The sequence below is a fragment of the Coregonus lavaretus genome, assembly GCF_964263955.1.
Source record: "Coregonus lavaretus genome assembly, chromosome: 21".
NCBI lineage: Eukaryota > Metazoa > Chordata > Actinopteri > Salmoniformes > Salmonidae > Coregonus > Coregonus lavaretus.
This window is the reverse complement of record NC_140008.1, coordinates 39,278,324-39,305,419: the sequence shown is the minus strand read 5'-3', so window position 1 is coordinate 39,305,419 and position 27,096 is coordinate 39,278,324. Positions and strand designations below refer to the sequence as shown.

Genomic DNA, 27,096 nt, shown 5'->3' with positions numbered 1-27,096 from the left:
GGCAGGTTGGCATTTATTGTTATAAATCTTGCCCTAGAGGTAGCTCCAGCTGGTCACTAGCTGGCACAGCCACAAAATCTGATTTTAAACCTAACCTTAACCACACTGCTAACCCTAACTGAAGAAAAGGACTAGGACCGACTAAGCTAGGCTCAGGACTGTTTCTGCCACCATGGTGCATTGGTCAGAATGTGAATCAGGAGATGGAGCAGGAATCCAGGTTTAGGGGTATTTATTACACACAGTTTAACACAGGAACAAACAGAGCACATGGGGAGAGGGTTTGGATGGACATTAGGATGAGGTTAGGAGTTGGGGCTTGTAAGGCCTGTAGGTAGTGAATAACAAGGATGTGCTTTAGGATGTGGTGGTCTGGAAGAGAGATACAAAAAGGAAACATTAGGAACACATCAACATAAAAGGTGCAGACATGCCAAGGTAGTGCCAAGTGACTATGGGGAATAAATAGGCTTAACACAACATCTATAAACTAAGGAGACTGCCAACACATAGCTAGAACAAAGGAGCCATAGCATCATTAGCAAACTGAGGGCATGGATATATGAAGAGAAATAACATACTATATATTATTTAGGACTCTCCAAACAGTGTAATAACAAAGGGCACTTACTTCATCATATCACAAACAATGGAAGGAGGATGGCTAGGGCTACCCAGTGGCATCACCAAAAAACTATTCTAGTGTGTAGGGAGGAGCACGCTGCTTAAATAAGGAACTGAAAGGGGTGAAAAAGGCAGAGGAGAGATGATTTGGGACAAATCAGGTGTGAAGGAATGGGGCGTTGCCTAAGGTAATTGGAGACAATTAGAAGACTGTAGGAGTGGCATGACCCTTCACAACACTAACCTTAAATTAAGACCAAAAGCACATTTTAGTTTTCATGAATTGTTACAATATAACCAATTTTGACTTTGCAGCTGGTCCATCTAGCGGAATTCGCTCAGTTCTGCCTACAGGGCAAGATTCATGACAATAAACATCAACCTGCGTGTGAGTGTATTACCCTCTGTGGCCCCGTGTAGCTCAGTTGGTAGAGCATGGCGTTTGCAACACCAGGGTTGTGGGTTCGATTCCCACGGGGGGCCAGTATGAAAATGTATGCACTCACTAACTGTAAGTCGCTCTGGATAAGAGCGTCTGCTAAAATGTAAAGTATGCAAATCCCGAGGTAACCACTGAGTGAGAATCACTGACCATAGCAAACCTCTCTGAGTCTTTTAAGGCTCTGAGTTACTCCTATCATCACTGAACAAAGACAGTCCAGTCGTCTCTCTAGTCCTTCAAAGATCTGATAACGTTATCCCACTGGATGTTTTGCATACCTAATGCAGTTCAGTGTGATTATTGAAATTCCTTCTCTGGGATACATAGCTTTAATAGATCACTTTATCATTAGCCTTTTCCCACTCCGATCGGCATTCCCATTCCATTCTTTGAACTTTTCCTTCTCTGCATTAGTCTTATATGTTCATCCTCATCTATGCTATGGGATGTTCAGCCAAAGCTCCAACGACCATTGATGACGCATGAACTTGACTTTTCCAACTCAATTGCCCAATGGCCATGGAATAAAAATGAAGCTATTTATTTCTCTATTCATGTTCCAACTATTAGTAGCCTGGTTCCAGATGTGTTTGTGCTGTCTTGCTTGACAGTGACCATAGGAGTTGGAAAGACAGCATAAACAGATCTGGGATCTGAAATACTATGCTGAAATACTAAGCTGTTAACACTAGGTGAGAACAATATCACAGAGAACAATATCAGTGACCTCATGCATATTGTACGTACAATACATAGTTCAGTTGAAGACAGACCAAGAATGTCATAATAACTAGCCATTGTACCCTTCCCTTCTCCCCTCTCGGAGACCCTCCTCAAGGCAGGCAATGACTTTGGGAATTCTGTCATTGACCCACCTGTCACCACCAACACAGTTGAGTAAACTTACCTGCTGGAGTGAACTTTGATTTCCTGAGACTGTGTGGAGTGTTATGTTGGTCCCATGGAGTGTGGGACACTTACCGAGGTAGAGTGGGGTGACAGGGAGAAGAAGGGCTCTGGAACACCAGCCAAGGCTCTGGAATGTCATTGTGTTCTTCATTCCTATTTGGAATTCCAAATTCTATCTGGCTGAAGGTCCTTTCTAGCAATTAGATGTGATATCACTGCTGAGAGCGTTCCAGGCAAGCAGGACAAGAGGGGGGGGGGGGGTCTATACAAGCCCAGAGAAAAGGCTCTCCTGTCCTCTCTGCTCCATCTCCCTGTCTGCTCTGCCCAGCAACAGGAGGAATGTGGGCAGGTGGGGCCCAGAACAGAACAGCCAAAACTCCCGCATGAATTTTAAAAGGCCTTTCTCATTCAAAGGAGGGCCTAGCTCTCAGTGTGTGGCCCTGGGCAGGGCGGGCGGTGTAGCAGCGGAGTGGGTAGCGGTTGGAGAGAGGAGCTGGCACCCTCTTTACATAACAGCCATGGTGGCCACTCACTCAGTCTGTGCAACTAAGCTATCTAGATGTAGGCTTGGGCGGTATCCAGATTTTCATACCGTTTCTGTACCATACTGGGATATGCAGTATTATTGGAAGTGCACACAAGGGGCGCTGTTTCTCAAAAGAATATGATTATTATTATAATAATTGACGCACTAAAAAACTTTAGGTAACAGGGATCTTGATCCAAGAGGGGATTGAATGTCTTTGCAGTAACCAAGAAGCTTGATCTTGACATCTAGCCACTTAGCTAGCAAGTTAGCAAACCAAATGCATAGCTGGAGCCCTGAGCTGGATATCATTTATTTGACATCTTAGATTTCTTACAGTTATACTTAACTTATAAGCAGTGGCGTAGCACTGGGGCAATTTGCATATATTCACTTTTATTCCTTTAAGTACACATGTGGAACTGCATGAACGTCCTTTTGATTTTTGTTTCAAACCATTTTGAAAAGTTGATCCCAATGTCACACATGATTAAAATCATCAAAGCTTGATAATGAGTTGGTTATCTGAAATTAGCTGTGTAGTGGTAGGGCAAATTCCAAAACGTGCACCCAGGGGGGGCCCCAGGACCGAGTTTGGGAAACCCTGTACCAGCCTATATTTTCCCCTCCACCGCATGTATCTGTACACCCTCTGAGCTTTGTTTGACTTTAGGGAACCCCTCCAACAGTCCACCACCCACACACCTCTAGTCTGTATCTGTCATGCACTGCACACCTCCAATTGTATTTTCCAGTCTGGGCTAAGTTACTCATCCATGCAATGTAAACATCTGATCCGGAACCGTTTTGGGGGTCCAGGTGGAAAGAACGAGACGGACGGGCCCCAGAACTGTTCCCCACTCCATTTCACACACACACACGAACACACACACACTCCCCCCATAAGCGCCTGTCTGCGTTCAGGGGTCGGTGCGTTTGACTCCCGGGCCCAAGAGCCCCAGTTGGCGTCCCTGGGACAGATCACCTCCTGTGAGGTCACGTCAGAGGAAATGCCTGAGGGGTGAAGTCAAGGGGGTTAGGGTTAGTCTGTGTGTTTGTGCGTACCTGCGTTGTGCGTGCGTTTGTACTCCCGCCCATTAGTTGGTGGGTTGTTGAAGATTCCTGGAGGCTGCAGCTGTGATGGCAGAGGCAGAGGCTCCAGTCCTGTCACAGTGTGCCACATGGGAAGGCAGAGGGGAAGGAGAGTGGCAACTGCAGTGGTGGAGGCTGGGCAGCTTTGGGGGAATGGTGGAGTAGCCCAGGGTGGGTAACCGTCTTTGCAGGGTGACTAAGGGGTGGGCACTCATTTTGAAGTTGAATCTTAACCCCTTTTCCATCCTTAAACCGCAACAATTTCTCTGGGAGAAGGGAAGAGTAGTGAGAAGTAGAGAAAAAAATTAAGATTCAACTGAATAAAGGGAAATCTTGACTTACAGTGGCTTGTGAAAGTATTCAACCTCCTTGGCATTTTTCCTATTTTGTTGCCTTACAACCTGGAATTAAAATAGATTTTTTTGGGGTTTGTATCATTTGATTTACACAGAAAACTTGAGCGTGCATAACTATTCACCATCCCAAAGTCAATACTTTGTAGAGCCACCATTTGCAGCAATTACAGCTGCATGTCTCTTGGGGTATGTCTCTATAAGCTTGGCACATCTAGCCACTGGGATTTTTGCCCATTCTTCAAGGCAAAACTGCTCCAGTTCCTTCAAGTTGGATGGGTTCCGCTGGTGTACAGCAATCTTTAAGTTATACCACAGATTCTCAATTGGATTGAGGTCTTGGTTTTGACTAGGCCATTCCAAGACATTTAAATATTTCCCTATAAACCACTCCAGCGTTGCTTTAGCAGTATGCTTGGGGTCATTGTCCTGCTGGAAGGTGAACCTCCGTCCCAGTTTCAAATCTCTGGAAGACTGAAACAGGTTTCCCTCAAGACTTTCCCTGTATTTAGCGCCATCCATCATTCCTTCAATTCTGACCAGTTTCCCAGTCCCTGCCGATGAAAAACATCCCCACAGCATGATGCTGCCACCACCATGCTTCACTGTGGGGATGGTGTTCTCAGGGTGATGAGAGGTGTTGGGTTTACGCCAGACATAGTGTTTTCCTTGATGGCCAAAAAGCTCAATTCCAGTCTTATCTGACCAGAGTACCTTCTTCCATATGTTTGGGGAGTCTCACATGTGCCTTTTGGTGAACACCAAACATGTTTGCTTATTTTTTTCTTTAAGCAATGGCTTTTTTCTGGCCACTCTTCCGTAAAGCCCAGCTCTGCGGATTTCATGGTGATCCGTTGGATGTTCAAAGTTTCAGATATTTGATTCTAATTCAACCCTGATCTGTACTTCTACACAACTTTGTCCCTAACCTGTTTGGAGAGTTCCTTGGTCTTCATGGTGCCGCTTGCTTGGTGGTGCCCCTTGCTTAGTCGTGTTGCAGACTCTGGGGCCTTTCAGAACAGGTGTATATATACTAAGATCATGTGACAGATCATGTGACACTTAGATTGCACACAGGTGGACTTTATTTAACTAATTATGTGACTTCTGAAGGTAATTGGTTGCACCAGATCTTATTTAGGGGATTCATAGCAAAGGCGGTGAATACATATGCACGCACCACTTTTCCGTTATTTATTTTTTAGAAATATTTTCATTTCACTTCACCAATTTTGACTATTTTGTGTATGTCCATTATATGAAATCCAAATAAAAATCCATTTAAATTGCAGGTTGTAATGCAACAAAATAGGAAAAACGCCAAGGGGGATGAATACTTTTGCAAAGCACTGTTCTTGATTTCGTTCCTTACGCAACATGAGGCCAAAGACAAGTGGAAAGTAGATCTGAAATCTATTGTGCGTCATTCAAAACAACTTTTGTCCCCTTAGGGCAATTACTATGCATCTTAATTGGAATGCTGAATGTGTTGCTACTGATAACCTTCTGAACAAAAACATGTCTGTTCTAATTTCAATAGCTATTTGGTCCAATTTCAATGGCTATTTTCCATGCTGTTCAATAGATAGACATTCAGTAGTGAATTCATAGTCTCTACTTATGAACACTAATGAACTAGAGTACAGTGTTCCAATAGGTGAAAAGGAGACAATGTTCTTGGGAGCTGAAGAAAGAAGAGAAGGGAGAGAGAGAAGAAAGGGGAAAAAGAGGAGGAGGTGGTGGAGGAGATACTTTGAGTGCTCTGTGAGATGGTTGAGTTTGTGTTGAATGAGTTTGAGCCGCAGCAGATGAGGAACCGGCCGGTACAGCCTAGTCTGTGTGATGAAAGTTTACACAGATGCTGTTGTGTCTGAGAAACAGGGCCACAAGGTCATCCAAATCACGTCAGAGTCCCTCTCCAAGACAAACCCACGCAGCCTTCCAAAACAAAACAACCTCATTGAACTTAAATGATAATTGGGCCAGTTTCTCATATTCCATTATGTTTCATTGAGGATCCAAGAGAGGTCTTGGATGTGTGTGTGGAAGTGTGTAATTCATAACTTGTGTTTGATACCCTGCTGATTTTGTAAGTTTGCCCACTGACAAAGAAATGATCAGTCTATAATTGTAATGGTAGGTTTATTTGAACAGTGAGAGACAGAATAACAACAAAAAAATCCAGAAAAACACATATAAATTGATTTGCATTTTAATGAGGAAAATAAGTATTTGACCCCCTCTCAATCAGAAAGATTTCTGTCTCCCAGGTGTCTTTCACCACCTTCCGGAGACATTTGAAACCCCACCTCTTTAAGGAATACCTGGGATAGGATAAAGTAATCCTTCTACCCCCCCCCTAAAAAAAAAAAAAAAAAAAAATATATATTGTAAAGTGGTTATCCCACTGGCTATAGGGTGAAGGCACCTATTTGTAAGTCACTCTGGATAAGAGCGTCTGCTAAATGACGTAAATGTAAAATGTAAATGTCTTTTACACATGTAACGAGCTGAGATTAGGAGCACACTCTTAAAGGGAGTGCTCCTAATCTCAGTTTGTTACCTGTATAAAAGACACCTGTCCAAAGAAGCAATCAATCAATCAGATTCTGGAGTGGCCTAGCCAGTCTCCAGACCTTAATCCCATAGAAAATCTGTGGAGGGAGCTGAAGGTTCGAGTTGCCAAACGTCAGCCTTGAAACCTTAATGACTTGGAGAAGATCTGCAAAGAGGAGTGGGACAAAATCCCTCCTGAGATGTGTGCAAACCTGGTGGCCAACTACAAGAAACATCTGACCTATGTGATTGCAAACAAGGGTTTTGCCACCAAGTACTAAGTCATGTTTTGCAGAGGGGTCAAATACTTATTTCCCTCATTAAAATGCAAATCAATTTATAACATTTTTGACATGCGTTTTTCTGGATTTTGTTGTTGTTATTCTGTCTCTCACTGTTCAAATAAACCTAACATTAAAATTATAAACTGATCATGTCTTTGTCATTGGGCAAACGTACAAAATCAGCAGGATATCAAGTACTTTTTTCCCTCACTGTATGTGTGTGTGTGTGTGGGAGAGTGAGAAACTAAGTATTTGTGTTATCTATGTTGTGCTGTCTCTACCTGGATGACCTCATGGCTTGGCCCTGGTGTCTGGTGTGAGGAGAAGCAGAAGCCTTCGATTAGCGAACAGCTAGGCTGAGGTCATGGTGAGATAGGGGCCTGTGGAAACACTGATGCTACACTAACATCACATTGGCCCCAGGCCCCGTGGCAGTCAGAGCTCCCTGGGGACCCCCAAAACCGGGACAGTAAAAACCAGAATAGGCGGTCGGAGACCTCAGGCCAGTCTATACTGACCCAGTCCAGTCCACCACCAAACAGCTGGTCCTCTTCTATGGAGACACACACACAGGGACAGCTGACCCAGAGAATGGGCCAGGAACACTTTGACTTGGATGGATCGTTTTTTAATCCTCCAACCCTTTTTAGGTTAGTGTCGGTCTCTTCCTACCCCGTTTCCAGAGCCGTGGCCTTGTAAAAAGTTTTACATACTTCCTCTGTTATGACATCACCTTGTGGCTCGCAGAGATGATGTCAGGATGATCTCTTGGACAGACTGGTTTGGTTTACGTGATTCGTACTCTACTCAGGAACCTGGCTGATGTTGGATCATGTGCCTTTTCGCTCGTGTTATGTAGCAATATGATGACTTGATCATAATACCTTTCTCTGAACGCTGTTTATTAGGCTGTCCCAGGTCTTCATTTCCGTATGATATCATTGAGAGCTCTCCTATTGGTGTGTCACGTGTGTGTACTAAATCTCATTACAATAAACGTCTTTCCAATGAATGCTTTGTGTGTGCATCTGTCCGTGACTGCACGTGCCTAGATGTGTACTTGTGTATGTGCCTTAACCCTGTCTGTCTATGTGTGTTTTCTAGACGGAGGCTATGCGTCGAGCTCTGAAGGAGCTGGACCTAAACATCATTGAGATGTCAGACGAGAACGCCACTCTGGACGGAGGAGACGTCCTCTTTACAGGTACACAACATTCCACCAATCACACACCGTTAACACCATGGGCATCACCATGTCTTAGTTATCTCTATGGAAACGGATACAGTATACAGGTGTTCAGCAAAACTAAACATGTATGACCACTTTATCATGCAAACGATATGACCCGTCACCACAGGTTGTGAACAAACATTGTTCCGAATAACTGTAACTCTGAATAGTCAAGTAGTTGAGGTGACCTCAACTAAAATGGCATGCAAATTACAACTGACTGTCATATCTTTCTATGTGACCTCACAAGAGCATTTTTCCTTACAGCAGTCTGACCCATTGCATGAATGAAAATGATTAGCTCAGATGGCAATTTTATACCCCCATCACACACACACCCTATTTCATCACAATAGGTGCCATGTTCCACAACAGGCATCTCACAATAAACTAGCTGAGAACATACTGTAGGTAGAGAGCTAATGAGACGAGGTCTTTAGTATGGTCTACTCTGTATATTCTGTAACAGTAGTGCGGCCTTGCCTGTAAATGTTATGTGGGTCATACTCTACAGCGTACAGGGCTTGGAAAAAGCACTAGAACACTTAATTGAGTTTCTAGACGTTGGCTCTCCTTGGTGCGTTCCTCCCATCCAGCTGAAATGGGTTTCACATGGCAGGCAGGGCTAGAAACATTTCCTCTTGGCAATGTCGTCGCTAACGGCTCATTTATAAAAGCTCAGCAGCTACGCCCATTCTCTCTGCAATGCTCTTGAGCGTTGACCCAAACGTTCAGCTCTCTCTCTCTCTCTCTCTCTCTCTCTCTCTCTCTCTCTCTCTCTCTCTCTCTCTCTCTCTCTCTCTCTCTCTCTCTCTCTCTCTCTCTCTCTCTCTCTCTCTCTCTCTCTCTCTCTCTCTCTCTCTCTCTCTCTCTCTCTCTCTCTCTCTCTCTCTCTCTCTCTCTCTCTCTCTCTCTCTCTCTCTCTCTCTCTCTCTCTCTCTCTCTCTCTCTCTCTCTCTTGACCACAGGTTGTCATCTGTTTCTCCTCAGGTAGAGAGTTCTTTGTGGGGCTTTCCAAACGCACCAATCAGAGAGGAGCAGAGATCCTGGCGGATGCGTTCAAGGTGAGTGAGAATAGACTAGAGCAGTGTACCCTGGGAATAGTCAGACTGACTTCCTGTGTCATCAAGCCACCATTAGTGCCCCCCTGAGTAATCATGGTCTCATTCAGGAGCCTCAAGGGCCACAGGGCATTTAAATCCGCTATTGATTAGGAAATTGATTAGTTGGCAAACATGGTGTCTCATGAATGTATGGCCAGCTAATGAGATGAATTGGTCAAACTGTATACATATCAGAGAGAAACCAGAAGAAAAATACCCCAGCGATAGTTGGCGTTGTCACCATATGGCCATCACTCAGGAGGATCAGGAGAAGAGGGTGATTACAGTGGTTTCGGGATTCAACCTCAGTCACCTTAACCATTCAGAAAGAAGGCCTTTTGCTGACTCATGAGGTCATCGGGTCTTTTCCTGGAGAGTTCAACCCCCAACAGTAATTTGACCTTTCCTCGCTGCCCTGTTTCTGCTCCTGTCTGTGTCCAATTTAAATTCCACCATGGTATCTCTCTCAGCCTCTCACTGTTATTCATTATCCTTGATAAGTCGGGTATTGATGCTGCGGCTCTGGGAAAACATACAAGGGTTTTTCCCCTTTCCAGCTCCCATTGTTTTTCCTCCTTCCTTTATTAAATTTAGGATAATTTTACAGCCTGTTCTGTTCAGGCCAGGATTAATCACAGATGTGAGTGGGGTGTTAAATATGTAAAGGACATTCTCTTATCCTCCTTTTATGATCCTTGTTGAGTGCAGGAAACACGAGAGGAAGATCAAAGTGCAGGGGAGACATCTATACCAGGCTATTGTCTTGTCTTCCATTCAAGATCATAACACTTTATTCTGTATCTTCAAACATACACTACATGGCAAAAGGATGTGGACACCTGCTCTTCGAACATCTCATTCCAAAATCATGGGCATTAATATGGAGTTGGTCCCCCCTTTGCTGCTATAACAGCCTCCACTCTTCTGGGAAGGCTTTTCACTAGATGTTGGAACATTGCTGCGGGGACTTGCTTCCATTCAGCCACAAGAGCATTAGTAAGGTTGGGCACTGATGTTGGGCGATTAGGCCTGAATCGCAGTCGGCATTCCAATTCATCCCAAAGGTGTTTGTTGGGGTTCAGGTCAGGGCTCTGTGCAGGCCAGTCAAGTTCTTCCACACCGATCTCGACAAACCATTTCTGTATGGACCTTGCTTTGTGCACAGGGGCATTGTCATGCTAAAACAGGAAAGGGCTTTCCCCAAATTGTTGCTACAAAGTTGGAAGCAAATAATTGTCTACAATGTAATTGTATGCTGTAGCCTTAAGTTTCAGTGAAGGGAAATCTAAGTGTCATAGCCCGAACCATGAAAATAGCCCCAGACCATTATTGCTCCTCCACCAAACTTTACAGGTTGGCACTATGCATTCGGGCAGGTAGCGCTCTCCTGGCATCCACCAAACCCCTATTCGTCCGTCGGACTGCCAGATGGTGAAGCGTGATTCATCACTCCAGAGAACGCGTTTCCACTGCTCCAGAGTCCAATGGTGGCGAGCTTTACACCACTCCAGCCGACGCTTGGCATTGCGTATGGTGATCTTAGGCCTGTGTGCAGCTGTTCAGCCATGGAAACCCATTTCATGAAGCTCCCGACGAACAGTTATTGTGCTGACGTTGCTTCCAGAGGCAGTTTGGTAGTGAGTGTTGCAACCGAGGACAGACGATTTTCTACGCGCTACGCGCTTCAGTACTCAGTGGTCCTGTTCTGTGAGCTTGTGTTACCTACCATTTTGCGGCTGAGCCGTTGTTGCTCCTAGACGTTTCCACTTCACAATAACAGCACTTACAGTTGACCGGGGCAGCTCTAGCAGGGCAGAAATTTGACGAACTGACTTGTTGGAAAGGTGGCATCCTGTGATGGTGCCATGTTGAAAGTCACTGAGCTCTTCAGTAAGGCCATTCTACTGCCAAAGTTTGTCTATGGAGATTGCATACACCTGTCAGCAACGGGTGTGGCAGAAATAGCCGAATGCACTAATTTGAAGGGATGTCCACATACCTTTGCCCATGTAGTGTATGCCAAAAATGGAAAATCTCCCTGTAAATGAATGAACATATAGTACAATTAGGGCAGTTAACGTTGTAAAGAATTTCTACTCTAAACTTCTCTCTGCTGAACACAACTCTAGGATTATCCATTGGATATGACAGGTTGTTATCATGTTTCTCATGAAAAGCTCAGGGGAGGATATTTGCCTGCTGCTATCTCTTCTGAGTCACTGTTTGGGCTAAGCTGCCGCTTCATAGAGAAGGAATGAGGACTATATTGAACTGTGCCTATAATGTCCAAATTCCCTCAAATGGGAAATATCCATTACCAACTGGACAGAGGTGCTGTCCATTTCAGCACAACAGATCTCCGCTATACCTGTCTCAATGAGTGGAGATGCAGGAGAAGCGCTGCCCATTCAGCGGTGCTGAATATGGGCGCAGCCTCATCCCCCTATAAAAACGCACACGTTGAATCTCCCTTTGTACTTCCTGATTTCGCCATTTGTTTGGTCAAGTTTCCTTTCTTCAATGCGTTTTTGACTATGGAACCATGGCTGAACTAAACTTGGCAAAATAAATAATGCTTCCTCTGATACTCCTGTGGATTGTGTAGCTCTATTTGAACTTCTCTTTCAAATGGTCACCTCCTGCGTCCTCTCTCGCCTCCTTTTAAAAAAAGGTAAACGTTTTTATATGTATGCACGTTTTTCTCCTCTGACGAAACAAAAGCTGATTCAAAGGAGGTGTGGCAGATATAAAAACTCTTCTGCGCTAGGATGCACATGAGTATCTTCGATGAAAGGTGGCTATCGAGGAGGGGAGGACACTCTTCCTTTTGCCTACTAACGAATTGATGCACTCCACTACCACTCAACCACTTATTGGTCACGGAGGAGAGAGGATGGAGGAGAGAGGATGGTATTTTGCCCAAACGAGAAAACCCCTATGAGCTAGATCCCCCTCTACCTCTGCTAGCCCCTGGTCATGTTACATTAGCTCTTCAACCTATGCTAGCATCTGGCCATGCTACGCTAGCCCTTTCTTAACCTTAGCTAGCCCCTGGTCAAGCCGTGCTAGCTCCACCTCAACCGCTAGCCCCAGGTCAAATTAAGCTAGCTCCTCAACTGTTAGCCACTGGTCAAGCTGTACTAGCTCCACCTCAACCGCTAGCCCCAGGTCAAACTAAGCTAGCTCCTCAACTGTTAGCCACTGGTTAAGCTGTACTAGCTCCACCTCAACCGCTAGCCCCAGGTCAAACTAAGCTAGCTCCTCAACTGTTAGCCACTGGTCAAGCTGTACTAGCTCCACCTCAACCGCTAGCCCCAGGTCAAACTAAGCTAGCTCCTCAACTGTTAGCCACTGGTCAAGCTGTACTAGATCCACCTCAACCGCTAGCCCCAGGTCAAGCTGTGCTAGCTCCACCTCAACCGCTAGCCCCAGGTCAAGCTACACTAGCTCCAGCACAATATCCTGATGTTGCCCATCCTTGGTATATGTTTTCAAACCCCATGCCTGGAGCATACCATGCACCCCCTGTCAGTATAACACCAGCTGCCAATGTGGTAAACCTGTTTAAAGATACCATCAGCCCATGGGATACCAAAACCATCATTGCCAACCTTCAAAAATGGAAGGGAAAGTGATTTTGCACATTCAGAATCCACCTTTATTTACCTATAAACAATCAATAAATCTATCAATCATGTTCGTCAAATCAGAAGCTGAAAAAAAGAGGCATCCTTAAAAGGACGTTTCCCATGTCAATCATGTACCTCATGTAGCACCATAACAAAATGTACTAGCTTTGTATGCCCTCAGACTTCTAGGACCTATGAGATAAAGGCATGTATACAGTGGGGGAAAAAAGTATTTAGTCAGCCACCAATTGTGATTGTTCTCCCACTTAAAAAGATGAGAGAGGCCTGTAATTTTCATCATAGGTACACGTCAACTATGACAGACAAAATGAGGAAAAAAAACTGACATTGTAGGATTTTTTATGAATTTATTTGCAAATTATGGTGGAAAATAAGTATTTGGTCAATAACAAAAGTTTCTCAATACTTTGTTATATACCCTTTGTTGGCAATGACACAGGTCAAACGTTTTCTGTAAGTCTTCACAAGGTTTTCACACACTGTTGCTGGTATTTTGGCCCATTCCTCCATGCAGATCTCCTCTAGAGCAGTGATGTTTTGGGGCTGTCGCTGGGCAACACGGACATTCAACTCCCTCCAAAGATTTTCTATGGGGTTGAGATCTGGAGACTGGCTAGGCCACTCCAGGACCTTGAAATGCTTCTTACGAAGCCACTCCTTCGTTGCCCAGGCGGTGTGTTTGGGATCATTGTCATGCTGAAAGACCCAGCCACGTTTCATCTTCAATGCCCTTGCTGATGGAAGGAGGTTTTCACTCAAAATCTCACGATACATGGCCGCATTCATTCTTTCCTTTATTATTTATTATTATTTATTATTTATTATTTTTACTTTACACGGATCAGTCGTCCTGGTCCCTTTGCAGAAAAACAGCCCCAAAGCATGACGTTTCCACCCCCATGCTTCACAGTAGGTATGGTGTTCTTTGGATGCAACTCAGCATTCTTTGTCCTCCAAACACGACGAGTTGAGTTTTTACCAAAAAAGTTCTATTTTGGTTTCATCTGACATTCTCCCAATCCTCTTCTGGATCATCCAAATGCACTCTAGCAAACTTCAGATGGGCCTGGACATGTACTGGCTTAAGCAGGGGGACATGTCTGGCACTGCAGGATTTGAGTCCCTGGTGGCGTAGTGTGTTACTGATGGTAGGCTTTGTTACTTTGGTCCCAGCTCTCTGCAGGTCATTCACTAGGTCCCCCCGTGTGGTTCTGGGATTTTTGCTCACCGTTCTTGTGATCATTTTGACCCCACGGGGTGAGATCTTGCGTGGAGCCCCAGATCGAGGGAGATTATCTGTGGTCTTGTATGTCTTCCATTTCCTAATAATTGCTCCCACAGTTGATTTCTTCAAACCAAGCTGCTTACCTATTGCAGATGCAGTCTTCCCAGCCTGGTGCAGGTCTACAATTTTGTTTCTGGTGTCCTTTGACAGCTCTTTGGTCTTGGCCATAGTGGAGTTTGGAGTGTGACTGTTTGAGGTTGTGGACAGGTGTCTTTTATACTGATAACAAGTTCAAACAGGTGCCATTAATACAGGTAACGAGTGGAGGACAGAGGAGCCTCTTAAAGAAGAAGTTACAGGTCTGTGAGATCCAGAAATCTTGCTTGTTTGTAGGTGACCAAATACTTATTTTCCACCATAATTTGCAAATAAATTCATTAAAAATCCTACAATGTGATTTTCTGGATTTTTTTCCCTCAATTTGTCTGTCATAGTTGACGTGTACCTATGATGAAAATTACATGCCTCTCTCATCTTTTTAAGTGGGAGAACTTGCACAATTGGTGGCTGACTAAATACTTTTTTTCCCCACTGTAACTTGCACTACTAAAGGAGTTATTTATATGTTACAGTGTTCTTGCAATAAGATGTACACTGTGTACAAAACATAAGGAACACCTTCCTAATATTGAGTTACACTCCCTTTTCACCCTCAGAACAGCCTCAATTCATCAGAGCATGAACTCTACAAGTTGTGGAAAGCGTTCCACAGAGATGCTGGCCCATGTTGACTCCAATGCTTCCTACAGTTGTGTCAAGTTGGCTGGATGTCCTTTGGGTGGTGGACCATTCAGAGGTGTTGGGCTAAATGCGGAAGACACATTTTGGTTTAATGCATTCAGTTGTGCAACTGACTAAATATCCCCATTCCCGTTCCCTTTCCCATTCTTGATACACACGGGAAACTGTTCAGCGTGAAAAACCCATCGGCGTTGCAGTTTTTGACACACTCAAACCGGTGTGCCTTGCACCTACTACCATACCCCATTCAAAGGCACTTGAATATTTTGTCTTGCCCTTTGAATGGCACACGTACACAATCCAATCTCAATTGTCTCATGGCTTAAAAGTCCTTCTTTAACCTGTCTCCTCCCCTTCATCTAAACTGATTGAGTGACATCAATAAGGGATCATAGCTTTCACCTGGAATCACCTGGTCAGTCTATGTCATGGAAAAAGCAGGCGTTCCTAATGTGTTGTACACTCACTGAATATTGGGAAAACATTCCGCGCCTTGAAAGTACACCTTGGAGAACATAAATCGGCTATCAGACGTGAAAATATCACCTCAAAAGTTGGGAAACACTTTATAGTACAAAATCACTCTATTAATTATTGCTTTGTCTCTGGGTCGAAAAAGGTTATCCACCACGCAGAGGATATACAAATTAAATTCCGTATCACCACACGGTTTAAACGAATAACTAGATTTCACCTCTTTCCTATAGGCCAAATCTAGACTCTTGTACAAAAACTGTCCATATCATATTTTGCATATAATTTATGAGAGCCCCACATATTTATGAACAACCAGATGTCCTTTGTGGAAAGCTATCTCATCAATTGATATGTATCCAAATGACCAGACACCTAAGGCAATTGATTCATGCCTGATACCCCCAATGTCTGCTCCCATACCCTAAAATTCAGTATTTCTTTGTGACGGTAATTTGTATATAGGTAGACCAGAGTTGTTATAGTAAACTAAAACTGAAACTAATACAAAAACGAATAATTAATTAACAAACCTGCTTGAAAATCTAAAACTATACTGAAACTTTTATCTTTGACTCCGAAACTAACTAAAATAAAAACCAATCAAGAATGATGCTCACTTTTAGTTTTTTTTAGGGGGGAGTTGGGTTTCTGAATCTGGTGGGTAAATGCAGCCAGGAGATGGCGATGTTTCAAATAGGGCTAGCTTGTGCGTCACAATCACTAGCTATTACTAGCTACCAGTGAAAAGAAAATCAGCTAGATAGCTAAGTTGATTATTCTTACATGTACTACTAAAGTAAAAAAAAATACATTGGATTGGTCTAAACCTGTCTTAATTTTGGCACACTTTTTTAGATTTAGACTATTCTTAGTCATTTTGATTGAAATATCATTAAGTCTTAGTCACATTCGTCATTTGAGTAATGATTTAGCCTAGTTATTGTCAAAATTACTAAAACAATGGGCCATTTTAGTCAACTACAGTGCCTTGCAAAAGTATTCATCCCCCTTGGCGTTTTTCCTATTTTGTTTCATTACAACCTGTAATTTAACCTCTTCATCACTAGGCACCTGGCTAAAGTGCCTGCCTCAAAAATGCATGCCCAAATTGAATAGAGTATATCTCCAAAACGACATCTATAAACATAATATTGGTAGCAAAAGAAAGGTAACACATGTGAGATGTATCTTGAAGTGAAATACAGTGGGGGAAAAAAGTATTTAGTCAGCCACCAATTGTGCAAGTTCTCCCACTTAAAAAGATGAGAGAGGCCTGTAATTTTCATCATAGGTACACGTCAACTATGACAGACAAATTGAGAAAAAAAAATCCAGAAAATCACATTGTAGGATTTTTAATGAATTTATTTGCAAATTATGGTGGAAAATAAGTATTTGGTCACCTACAAACAAGCAAGATTTCTGGATCTCACAGACCTGTAACTTCTTCTTTAAGAGGCTCCTCTGTCCTCCACTCGTTACCTGTATTAATGGCACCTGTTTGAACTTGTTATCAGTATAAAAGACACCTGTCCACAACCTCAAACAGTCACACTCCAAACTCCACTATGGCCAAGACCAAAGAGCTGTCAAAGGACACCAGAAACAAAATTGTAGACCTGCACCAGGCTGGGAAGACTGCATCTGCAATAGGTAAGCAGCTTGGTTTGAAGAAATCAACTGTGGGAGCAATTATTAGGAAATGGAAGACATACAAGACCACTGATAATCTCCCTCGATCTGGGGCTCCACGCAAGATCTCACCCCGTGGGGTCAAAATGACCACAAGAACGGTGAGCAAAAATCCCAGAACCACACGGGGGGACCTAGTGAATGACCTGCAGAGAGCTGGGACCAAAGTAACAAAGCCTACCATCAGTAACACACTACGCCGCCAGGGACTCAAATCCTGCAGTGCAAGACGTGTCCCCCTGCTTAAGCCAGTACATGTCCAGGCCCGTCTGAAGTTTGCTAGAGTGCATTTGGATGATCCAGAAGAGGATTGGAAGAATGTCATATGGTCAGATGAAACCAAAATAGAACTTTTTGGTAAAAACTCAACTCGTCGTGTTTGGAGGACAAAGAATGCTGAGTTGCATCCAAAGAACACCATACCTACTGTGAAGCATGGGGGTGGAAACATCATACTTTGGGGCCAGGACCAGGACGACTGACCAGGACGACTGATCCGTGTAAAGGAAAGAATGAATGGGGCCATGTATCGTGAGATTATGAGTGAAAACCTCCTTCCATCAGCAAGGGCATTGAAGATTAAACGTGGCTGGGTCTTTCAGCATGACAATGATCCCAAACACACCGCCCGGGCAACGAAGGAGTGGCTTCGTAAGAAGCATTTCAAGGTCCTGGAGTGGCCTAGCCAGTCTCCAGATCTCAACCCCATAGAACATCTTTGGAGGGAGTTGAAAGTCAGTGTTGCCCAGAGACAGCCCCAAAACATCACTGCTCTAGAGGAGATCTGCATGGAGGAATGGGCCAAAATACCAGCAACAGTGTGTGAAAACCTTGTGAAGACTTACAGAAAACGTTTGACCTGTGTCATTGCCAACAAAGGGTATATAACAAAGTATTGAGAAACTTTTGTTATTGACCAAATACTTATTTTCCACCATAATTTGCAAATAAATTCATTAAAAATCCTACAATGTGATTTTCTGGATTTTTTTTCCTCATTTTGTCTGTCATAGTTGACATGTACCTATGATGAAAATTACAGGCCTCTCTCATCTTTTTAAGTGGGAGAACTTGCACAATTGGTGGCTGACTAAATACTTTTTTCCCCCACTGTAATTAATGTGGGTATTACTGTGTCAGAGTACATGAAGCTAGAACACAGCATAAATTGGGAGGTTTTGATTCCGCCTGAAAGTAACTTCAGGTTTTATAGGGAATGCTTTATTGGACTTATGCAGCTGCAGCCCCTAAACACTATGGGACCATATCCCAATATCTGATGAGTACTTATGTGAAGTTTGATGCCAATAAAGTAAAGTAAATCAAAGTTGTAGGTGTTTTAGTTGAAGTATGTTTAGGCGGATTTCCAAATGGAGACATTTGGGTAGATTTGGGCACCATCAGTGCCATTTGACTTTTATCAGGTACCAGACAGCAAAAGTCATTTAATTTCACTAACATATCACTATATATGTGTACATTCCATCAAAATACAACTGTTTTGATGTTGTTTCCAATGTTCTCCCAGACCTCGATAATGTTGACTAAAGTGATAATTCGGTGACAAGAAATAATACACATAGCATTATATTGTAAGTAAACTTGCGTGTGGGCCTCTATTTAGCCAATAAAAGTGTTATCATACAATAAACACAGACTCGATTGTGATCCTTGCAGGACTAAGCTCGCTAGCTAAGCTAAGCTAGCGCTAACTTACGTTGAGCTTCAGTTACTCAAATAGATATTTTAGAATGTATGTTTTGTACTCATACAATAAATTAGTAATAGTAGTATTAGAAGTAATAAATAACAATGGGATTACATACTCTTCTGATGCTTGAGTAGGGCCCTGGACACGATAACCTTTGTTCTCGTCGTTGGGGTCTGGTTCGTCCAGTCTAAGCAGGTCCTCATCATCCGATTCAGAGTCAATGGGGATACATGGAGTCCAACTTTCATTTGTTACAATTGCTAACGCCTCTGTAACTGTTTATTTCTTACTAGAGCCTGCCATATTTTTATAAAAACTTTGCGTTTTCCCTCCGACATTCAAGGGCTGTTGTGCGCTCTGCGTAACCGTGCGTAATGCAGCAAGTCAACTAATGTGATACAATGAGGTGCGCACATGGATATTTCAACAACCTGTTGGTCGATTTTGACATGTGACCCCTCTATCGAAAGTTCTGGATCAGTAGAATTAGATTTGCACAATTGCAAGCCACTGGGATTGCATTATATATCCAGAAGATGGCGTCAAAACAGTGCCTGTTGTGATTGAAACAAACTACTGACTTCATCTTCAAACACATTCTTGGACACGTAAAACTATGTAAACTCATTGAAATCGACTTGGAATGAGAGAGAGACAGTATCTTTTCAAGTGGTTTTATTCGATCAGACACTACTTTTGGTAACAAAAACAAAAAAGGTAAGACGCAGTTTGTTGTTGTGATAACAAAAATGGAAGTTTATTATTGACGTTCTTTGATTAATAGTTTAGTGAGTGTTGGTCATAGAGGAACACGGATATCACTGTTGGAATCTGTGAGGTAGCAGCTTTCGAATGGTGTATCGTCTGTGTAGATAGGTTGAGAAAAAATAAGTTATCTGTCTACGAATATACGGGCATGCACGGTTTCAAAATACAGTACTGGTTTTGCTATATGCTTATATATTTGCTTGGAGTTAATGAAATATTATTTCATTTGGCCAACAACAGTTTAGCTAGATTCACAGTTCTCGTTCCAGTAGTGTATAACATTCAGGTACTCACACATGTTTAAAAACCGTACTACGTCATTGTTTGAGATTGCGGGAGGAGTACCCCGGATATGGGGAACCTCTTGATGAAGAGGTTAAATTGATTTTTATTTGGATTTCATGTAATGGACATACACAAAATAGTCAAAATTGGTGAAGTGAAATGAAAAAGAATAACGGAAAAGTGGTGCGTGCAGATGCATTCACCCCCTTTGATATGAATCCCCTAAATAAGATCTGGTGCAACCAATTACCTTCAGAAGTCACATAATTAGTTAAATAAAGTCCACCTGTGTGCAATCTAAGTGTCACATGATCTGTCACATGATCTTAGTATATACACCTGTTCTGAAAGGCCCCAGAGTCTGCAACACCACTAAGCAAGGGGCACCACCAAGCAAGCGGCACCATGAAGACCAAGGAGGTCTCCAAACAGGTCAGGGACAAAGTTGTGGAGAAGTACAGATCAGGGTTGGGTTATAAAAAAATATCTGAAACTTTGTACATCCCACGGATCACCATGAAATCCGCAGAGCTGGGCTTTACGGAAGAGTGGCCAGAAACAAAGCCATTGCTTAAAGAAAAAAAAAAAAATTGGTGTTCGCCAAAAGGCATGTGGGAGACTAACCAAACATATGGAAGAAGGTATTCTGGTCAGATGAGACTAAAATTGAGCTTTTTGGCCATCAAGGAAAACGCTATGTCTGGCGCACACCCAACACCTCTCATAACCCCGAGAACACTATCCCCACAGTGAAGCATGGTGTTGGCAGCATGATGCTGTGGGGATGTTTTTCATCGGCAGGGACTGGGAAACTGGTCAGAATTGAAGGAATGATAGATGGCGCTAAATACAGGGAAAGTATTGAGGGAAACCTGTTTCAGTCTTCCAGAGATTTGAAACTGGGACGGAGGTTCACCTTCCAGCAGGACAATGACCCTAAGCATACTGCTAAAGCAACACTCGAGTGGTTTAAGGGGAAACATTTAAATGTCTTGGAATGGCGTAGTCGAAGCCAAGACCTCAATCCAATTGAGAATCTGTGGTATAACTTAAAGATTGCTGTACACCAGTGGAACCCATCCAACTTGAAGGAGCTGGAGCAGTTTTGCCATGAAGAATGGGCAAAAATCCCAGTGGCTAGATGTGCCAAGCTTATAGAGACATACCCCAAGAGACTTGCAGCTGTAATTGCTGCAAAAGGTGGCTCTACAAAGTATTGACTTTGGGGGGAGGGGGGGGTGAATAGTTATGCACACTCAAGTTTTCTGTTTTTTTGTCTAATTTCTTGTTTGTTTCGCAATAAAACATATTTTGTATCTTCAAAGTGGTAGGCATGTTGTGTAAATCAAATTATACAAACCCCCCCAAAAATCAATTTTAATTCCAGGTTGTAAGGCAACAAATTAGGAAAAATGCCAAGGGGGTTGAATACTTTCACAACCCACTGTTAATGCCCTTTCTTTTTAGTCATATTTTAGCCATATCACATTTTTATTGCCTCATTAACCTATAGTAAACATAAATCACTGACTTACATGTGCACAAAAATACAGGTAACTGCCAAAATAAAGGAAACATTAACAAAGTGTCTTAATAGGGCGTTGGGCCACCACGAGCCAGAACAGCTTCAATGCACCTTGGCATACATTCTGCATAGTGTCTGGAACTCATTTTATCATGCTCATCAAAATATTCAGTGACCCATCGTGCCCTGTGGATGGGGGCATTGTCATCCTATGGAGGCATAGCCATGGTAGGTAGCCAAAATAATTTTAAATGGATTCAATTTTTAAATGTCCTGATCAATCTACAGATAAAACCCCATAATAACAAAGCTAAAACAGGTTTTTAGACATGGTAAACAGTTGACAGTGCATGTCAGAGCAAAAACCAAGCCATGAGGTCGAAGGAATTGTCCGTAGAGCTCCGAGACAGGATTATGTTTAAGCACAGATCTGGGGAAGGGTACCAAAAAATATCTGCAGCATTGAAGGTCCCCAAGAACACAGTGGCCTCCATCATTCTTAAATGGAAGAAGTTTGGAACCACCAAGACTCTTCCTAGAGCTGGCCGCCCGGCCAAACTGAGCAAACGGGGGAGAAGGGTCTTTGTCAGGGAGGTGACCAAGAACCTGATGGTCAATTTGACACAGCTCCAGAGTTCCTCTGTGGAGATGGGAGAAACTGCTCCAGTGCACTCAGGACCTCTGACTGGGGCGAAGGTTCACCTTCCAACAGGACAATGAGCATAAGCACACAGCCAAGACAACGCAGGAGTGGCTTCAGGATAAGTCTCTGAAGGTCCTTGAGTGGCCCAGCCAGCGCCCGGACTTGAACCCGATCGAACATATCTGGAGAGAACTGAAAATAGCTGTGCAGAGATGCTCCACATCCAACCTGACAGAGCTTGAGAGGATCTGCAGAGAAGAATGGGAGAAACTCCCCAAATACAGGTGTGCCAAGCTTGTAGCGTCAAACCCAAGAAGACTTGAGGCTGTAATCGCTGCCAAACATGCTTCAACAAAGTACTGAGTAAAGGGTCTGAATACTTATGTAAATGTAATATTTCCGGGGTTTTTTTAATAAACATTTGCTAACATTTCTAAAAACCTGTTTTTGCTTTGTCATTATGGGGTATTGTGTATAGAATGATGAGGGGAAAAAACAATGTAATTTAGGCTATAACGTAACAAAATGTGGAAAAATCAAGGGGTCTGAATACTTTCCGAATGCATTGTATATTTAGCCCAAGGGCACAATGGCCACTGGTTGCAAAAGGCATGGATTTTCTTAGGGGGCATTACGGTCACACAAAGGAGATGCTGCCGGGAAATGCGAGGCATTATCAAGTGCTTGTGAAATTGTGAATGAGAGACTGATGAAGCGTGTACAGCCTGCGCAAAAAAACTAAGCAGAGCTCATGCCTTTCAAGTGACTTTTTTCAAATCGTCTTTAGAATCGCATCATGCAGCCTTACAATGTATTCACAATCAAACATATAGCCCAATGTTTGTAGAACAACTAAAGTTACAATAATAACTCTAAATTAAGCATATAGGAGTACCTATTTCTTTGTTAACAGCTCAACACAGAATAGCCGCATGTGCGCACTCCCTCAAATCATTTGGAGAAACTATCCTTTCTATTTTATTCATTTTTGTTCAATTACATTCTTCATACTATAAAATAATGCCACGGAATTCTAAGCAAATCTTGTCTGCTAAATGAACTAGTGTAGCCCACAGGCATATGGCATAGCCAGATCAGGTCCTAACATAAGGACAACTCAGAGTATGTATTTCTGTTCTTCTGAAATAAACTACATTTTCTTTAAACCTGTCCAAAATAAATAATGGATTTATTGTGAAGGTGTAGGCTATATTACATGGATTTATTAGACTTTTTAAAAATATATACATGTTCCAAAAGGTCTGCATCAGTGCGGAAGCCAGGAGATGCTAAATGTGTTCATGTTAATTAACAGTCAAATACCGTGAGACCGGCAGTTACTTGCTTGACAATCACCGGCTGACGAAATTTCATAACTCCACAGCCCTATTTCCCGCAATTGGATTTTGAAATGTTATACAATCAGAAGCATTTTTTTCTCTCTCCCAGAGCTCACATTAAGAGCCTCGCTAATCACAGCAGCAGGCCCCAGAGAAACAAGCCCAGTGGCTGGGCAGACACTTTCATTACAGGAATCATGAGGATAATGCACTTTACTGTTTGACCAAATCATGGTTTTAACCCTCCAAAAAAATAGGACGTTTTGAAACCAATTACTAATTTAACTCACACAGCCAAGTCAAAGGGTTGAAAAATTTGACTAAATGGAGCTATCTCGCAGAGGTTGGAACCCCCCCAAAAATCAAATAGTTTAGTTCTGAAAATAACCATTAATTTTTTCCTTTACGTTCCACTGTTCCGACCAGCAAAATAAAGTTCTGAACTGGTTCGAACCCAAAAAAAGTAACGGTTTGTATCGTTCCTTTCTGTTCCTTTTTAAACCTTGAAAATAAAAAATGTAGTTACATTTAGCTCAACGTTAAATTACTTCACCAATCAGTGCGGATAGAGCAGCTTGCTATGGAGCAGGAAAGCTACAGTATTTACATGCATTGGACAGACAAGTGTAGGGCGCGAGATGCGACTGGAATTTTGCAAGTGGGGAGAGAGAGTGAGAGGGTGGAGGAGACTTGGCTTTATGTCTTTGAACTTCAGAAAGTTGGCTTAACATTGGACCAGCTAGCTAGCTAGCTAGTTGGCTAGCTAGCTAACAAGTTTGTGTATGCAGAGCGGTACCAAATTAAAATAATAACACGTCTTACCTTTTTGTAGTTAATAAATCCAATGTGAAACTTGATAACTATAGTGTCCTTAACTAGCATTGAAAATGTTAATCCATTCTTCTCTAATAAAAAATCTCTCCCTAATTTCTGAATCATGCTTGTAACATCAGTAGGCTACTAGGCTATGCTTCGAAGGGGGAGGGGCCTACACATGCACTGGCAAGGATTTTCAGCTGGCAGGCAGGCAGACACTGGAATACATTTCTGGAGTGAAAGAGTGAGGGCTTTGCATAGGCATTTTGTTGTGTTTGTTGGACTGGAATAGAAATGCAGTATAAATCCGTATAGATCACTTTTGTTTGCGGTTCTGATTCTGTTCCTCAAAAATGTTTGTTATTTTACGGTTTTCTGTTCTGTTCCCTGAACTGTTTCCAACCCCTGCTATATTGTAATCAACATTTGTGTCATAAGTAGTGGTCTGATAGGTTGCAGCAAACTACTAGCTAGCATTAACAATCTGTTATTAGTCTACCTGAGCGTATATATTTGGATGATGCGCTTTAAGATGTCTCGGGGTCGGTAGTATTTTTTCCCCGTCAACTTGTGGGTGAAAACGCTGTCTTCTCCCTTGGAAACGTTGCATTTTGGTGGAAACATTGCATTCGGTCTTGTTTGAATCGACATGATAAGTAAAGTGGCTCCAAACATTGCCCCTTTTTCTACCGGGAGCTTTTACCACCAGAAGAGTAGCCATGGCGTGTGCCTTATTTGCACCAATTATTTGTTGTCGCCAGATTGCAAATAACACAGAAAATATCTCAATCTCTCCAAAACCTCTTGTCCAGTCCGTTTACTAGTCAGTTTTAGTCAGAGATAGTTTAGTCTAATCTCGTTTTTGTCAACCCAAACAAAAAATCATTTTAGTTTATAGTTTTGTCTGGGTCTATTTAGTTAGTTAAATGTCACTATTTTAGTTGGGCGTTGTCACACCCTGGCTCTGGGACTCTATATGTTGAGCCAGGGTGTGTTCATTCTGTTGTGTTTATTTCTATGTTGGCTAGAGTGACTCCCAATCAGAGGCAACGAGTGTCAGCTGTCGTTGGTTGTCTCTGATTGGGAGCCATATTTAAATTGTCTGTTTTCCCTTTGTGTTTGTGGGTTCTTGTTCCGTGTTGGTCATTGTTACCGTGGACTTCACGAGTCGTTTATTGTTTTGTTGATTGTCGTCTATTATCACTAAAGATAATAAAGTTTAAACATGTTCGTTCATCACGCTGCGCCTTGGTCTATTCCCTACGACGATCGTGACAGAAGAACCCACCTTACAAGGACCAAGCAGCGTGTCCAGGGGCAGATCTTGGACTGGACATGGGAGGAAGCGCCGGGAAAGGAGATGGAGAGGTTGGCGATGGCCCAGGTGGGCAAAGTGTGGTCCTGGGAGGACATGCTCGGGGGAAAAGGGCCATGGGCTAGGATTAAGGCCTTGGCGAGAGAGGAGCAGCGGCGTCAGCAGTGTCAACGTCGGACAGGCGAGAGGCAACCCCAGACATTTTTTAGGGGGGGGCACACGGCATGGACGACGGGGCTGACGGAGGCAGAAAAGGGGCGGATTCAGAAGGCCACCAGGTTACGGGGGCCACTGGTCAAAGTAGGGAAGGAAGGTGTAGAGGCACGGCGAGAGGTACTGGGGTGTGTTACCAGTCCGGTCCGGCCCGTTCCAGATCCCGAGGTAGAGCCAGTGGTGTGTGTCCCCAGTACAGTCCGGCCTGTTCCGGCCCCTCGCACCAAGTGTACGGTGTGCGTCGCCAGCCCAGTCCGGCCTGTCCCTGCTCCACGCACCAAGCCTACGGTGTGCGTCGCCAGCCCGGTCCGGCTTGTCCCTGCTCTACGCACCAAGCCTACGGTGTGCGTCGCCAGCCCAGTCCGGCCTGTCCCTGCTCTACGCACCAAGCCTACGGTGTGCGTCGCCAGCCCAGTCCGGCCTGTCCCTGCTCCACGCACCAAGCCTACGGTGTGCGTCGCCAGCCCGGTCCGGCCTGTCCCTGCTCCACGCACCAAGCCTACGGTGTGCGTCGCCAGCCCGGTCCGGCCTGTCCCTGCTCCACGCACCAAGCCTACGGTGTGCGTCGCCAGCCCGGTCCGGCCTGTCCCTGCTCCACGCACCAAGCCTACGGTGTGCGTCGCCAGCCCAGTCCGGCCTGTCCCTGCTCCACGCACCAAGCCTACGGTGTGCGTCGCCAGCCCAGTCCGGCCTGTCCCTGCTCCACGCACCAAGCCTACGGTGTGCGTCGCCAGCCCAGCCCGGCCTGTCCCTGCTCCACGCACCACGCCTACGGGGTGCGTCGCCAGCCCAGCCCGGCCTGTCCCTGCTCCACGCACCAAGCCTACGGTGTGCGTCGTCAGCCTGGTAAGGCCCGTTCCTCCTCCACGCACCAAGCCAGGGGTGCGAGTCGTCAGCCTGGTAAGGCCCGTTCCTCCTCCACGCACCAAGCCAGGGGTGCGCGTCGTCAGCCTGGTAAGGCCCGTTCCTCCTCCACGCACCAAGCCAGGGGTGCGCGTCGTCAGTCCAGCACAACCCGTGCCTGGGTCACCGGTGCCTGGTAAGGTCCCGGTCAACTGCTCCACTACGGAGCTGAAGCTAACCGCTCCTGCTAAGTCCAGCTCAGACTGGACCAGGGGCGCTATGGGGGGTTTATTGGAGGGTGGTGGGCAAGGCCGGAGCCAGAACCGCCGCCGAGGAGGTATGCCCACCCAGCCCTCCCCTGTTTTGTTCAAGTTGAGGCGCGGTCGCAGTCCGCGCCTTTAGGGGGGGGTACTGTCACACCCTGGCTCTGGGACTCTATATGTTGAGCCAGGGTGTGTTCATTCTGTTGTGTTTATTTCTATGTTGGCTAGAGTGACTCCCAATCAGAGGCAACGAGTGTCAGCTGTCGTTGGTTGTCTCTGATTGGGAGCCATATTTAAATTGTCTGTTTTCCCTTTGTGTTTGTGGGTTCTTGTTCCGTGTTGGTCATTGTTACCGTGGACTTCACGAGTCGTTTATTGTTTTGTTGATTGTCGTCTATTATCACTAAAG

At 44.1% G+C, this 27,096-nt stretch overlaps 1 protein-coding gene across 1 annotated transcript in view; it reads left to right on the top strand.

Moving 5' to 3' along the window:
* LOC311148793 (N(G),N(G)-dimethylarginine dimethylaminohydrolase 1-like) overlaps nt 1-27,096 on the top strand; it is a gene marked incomplete at its 5' end in the record, with an annotated part of 139,258 nt that overhangs the window by 75,668 nt on the left and 36,494 nt on the right. Inside the window, 2 exons of the mRNA XM_084185757.1 lie at nt 7,891-7,990; nt 9,008-9,081. Of these exons, the coding sequence (XP_084041883.1) occupies nt 7,891-7,990; nt 9,008-9,081 (174 nt within the window). The remainder of the gene's footprint in view (nt 1-7,890; nt 7,991-9,007; nt 9,082-27,096) is intronic.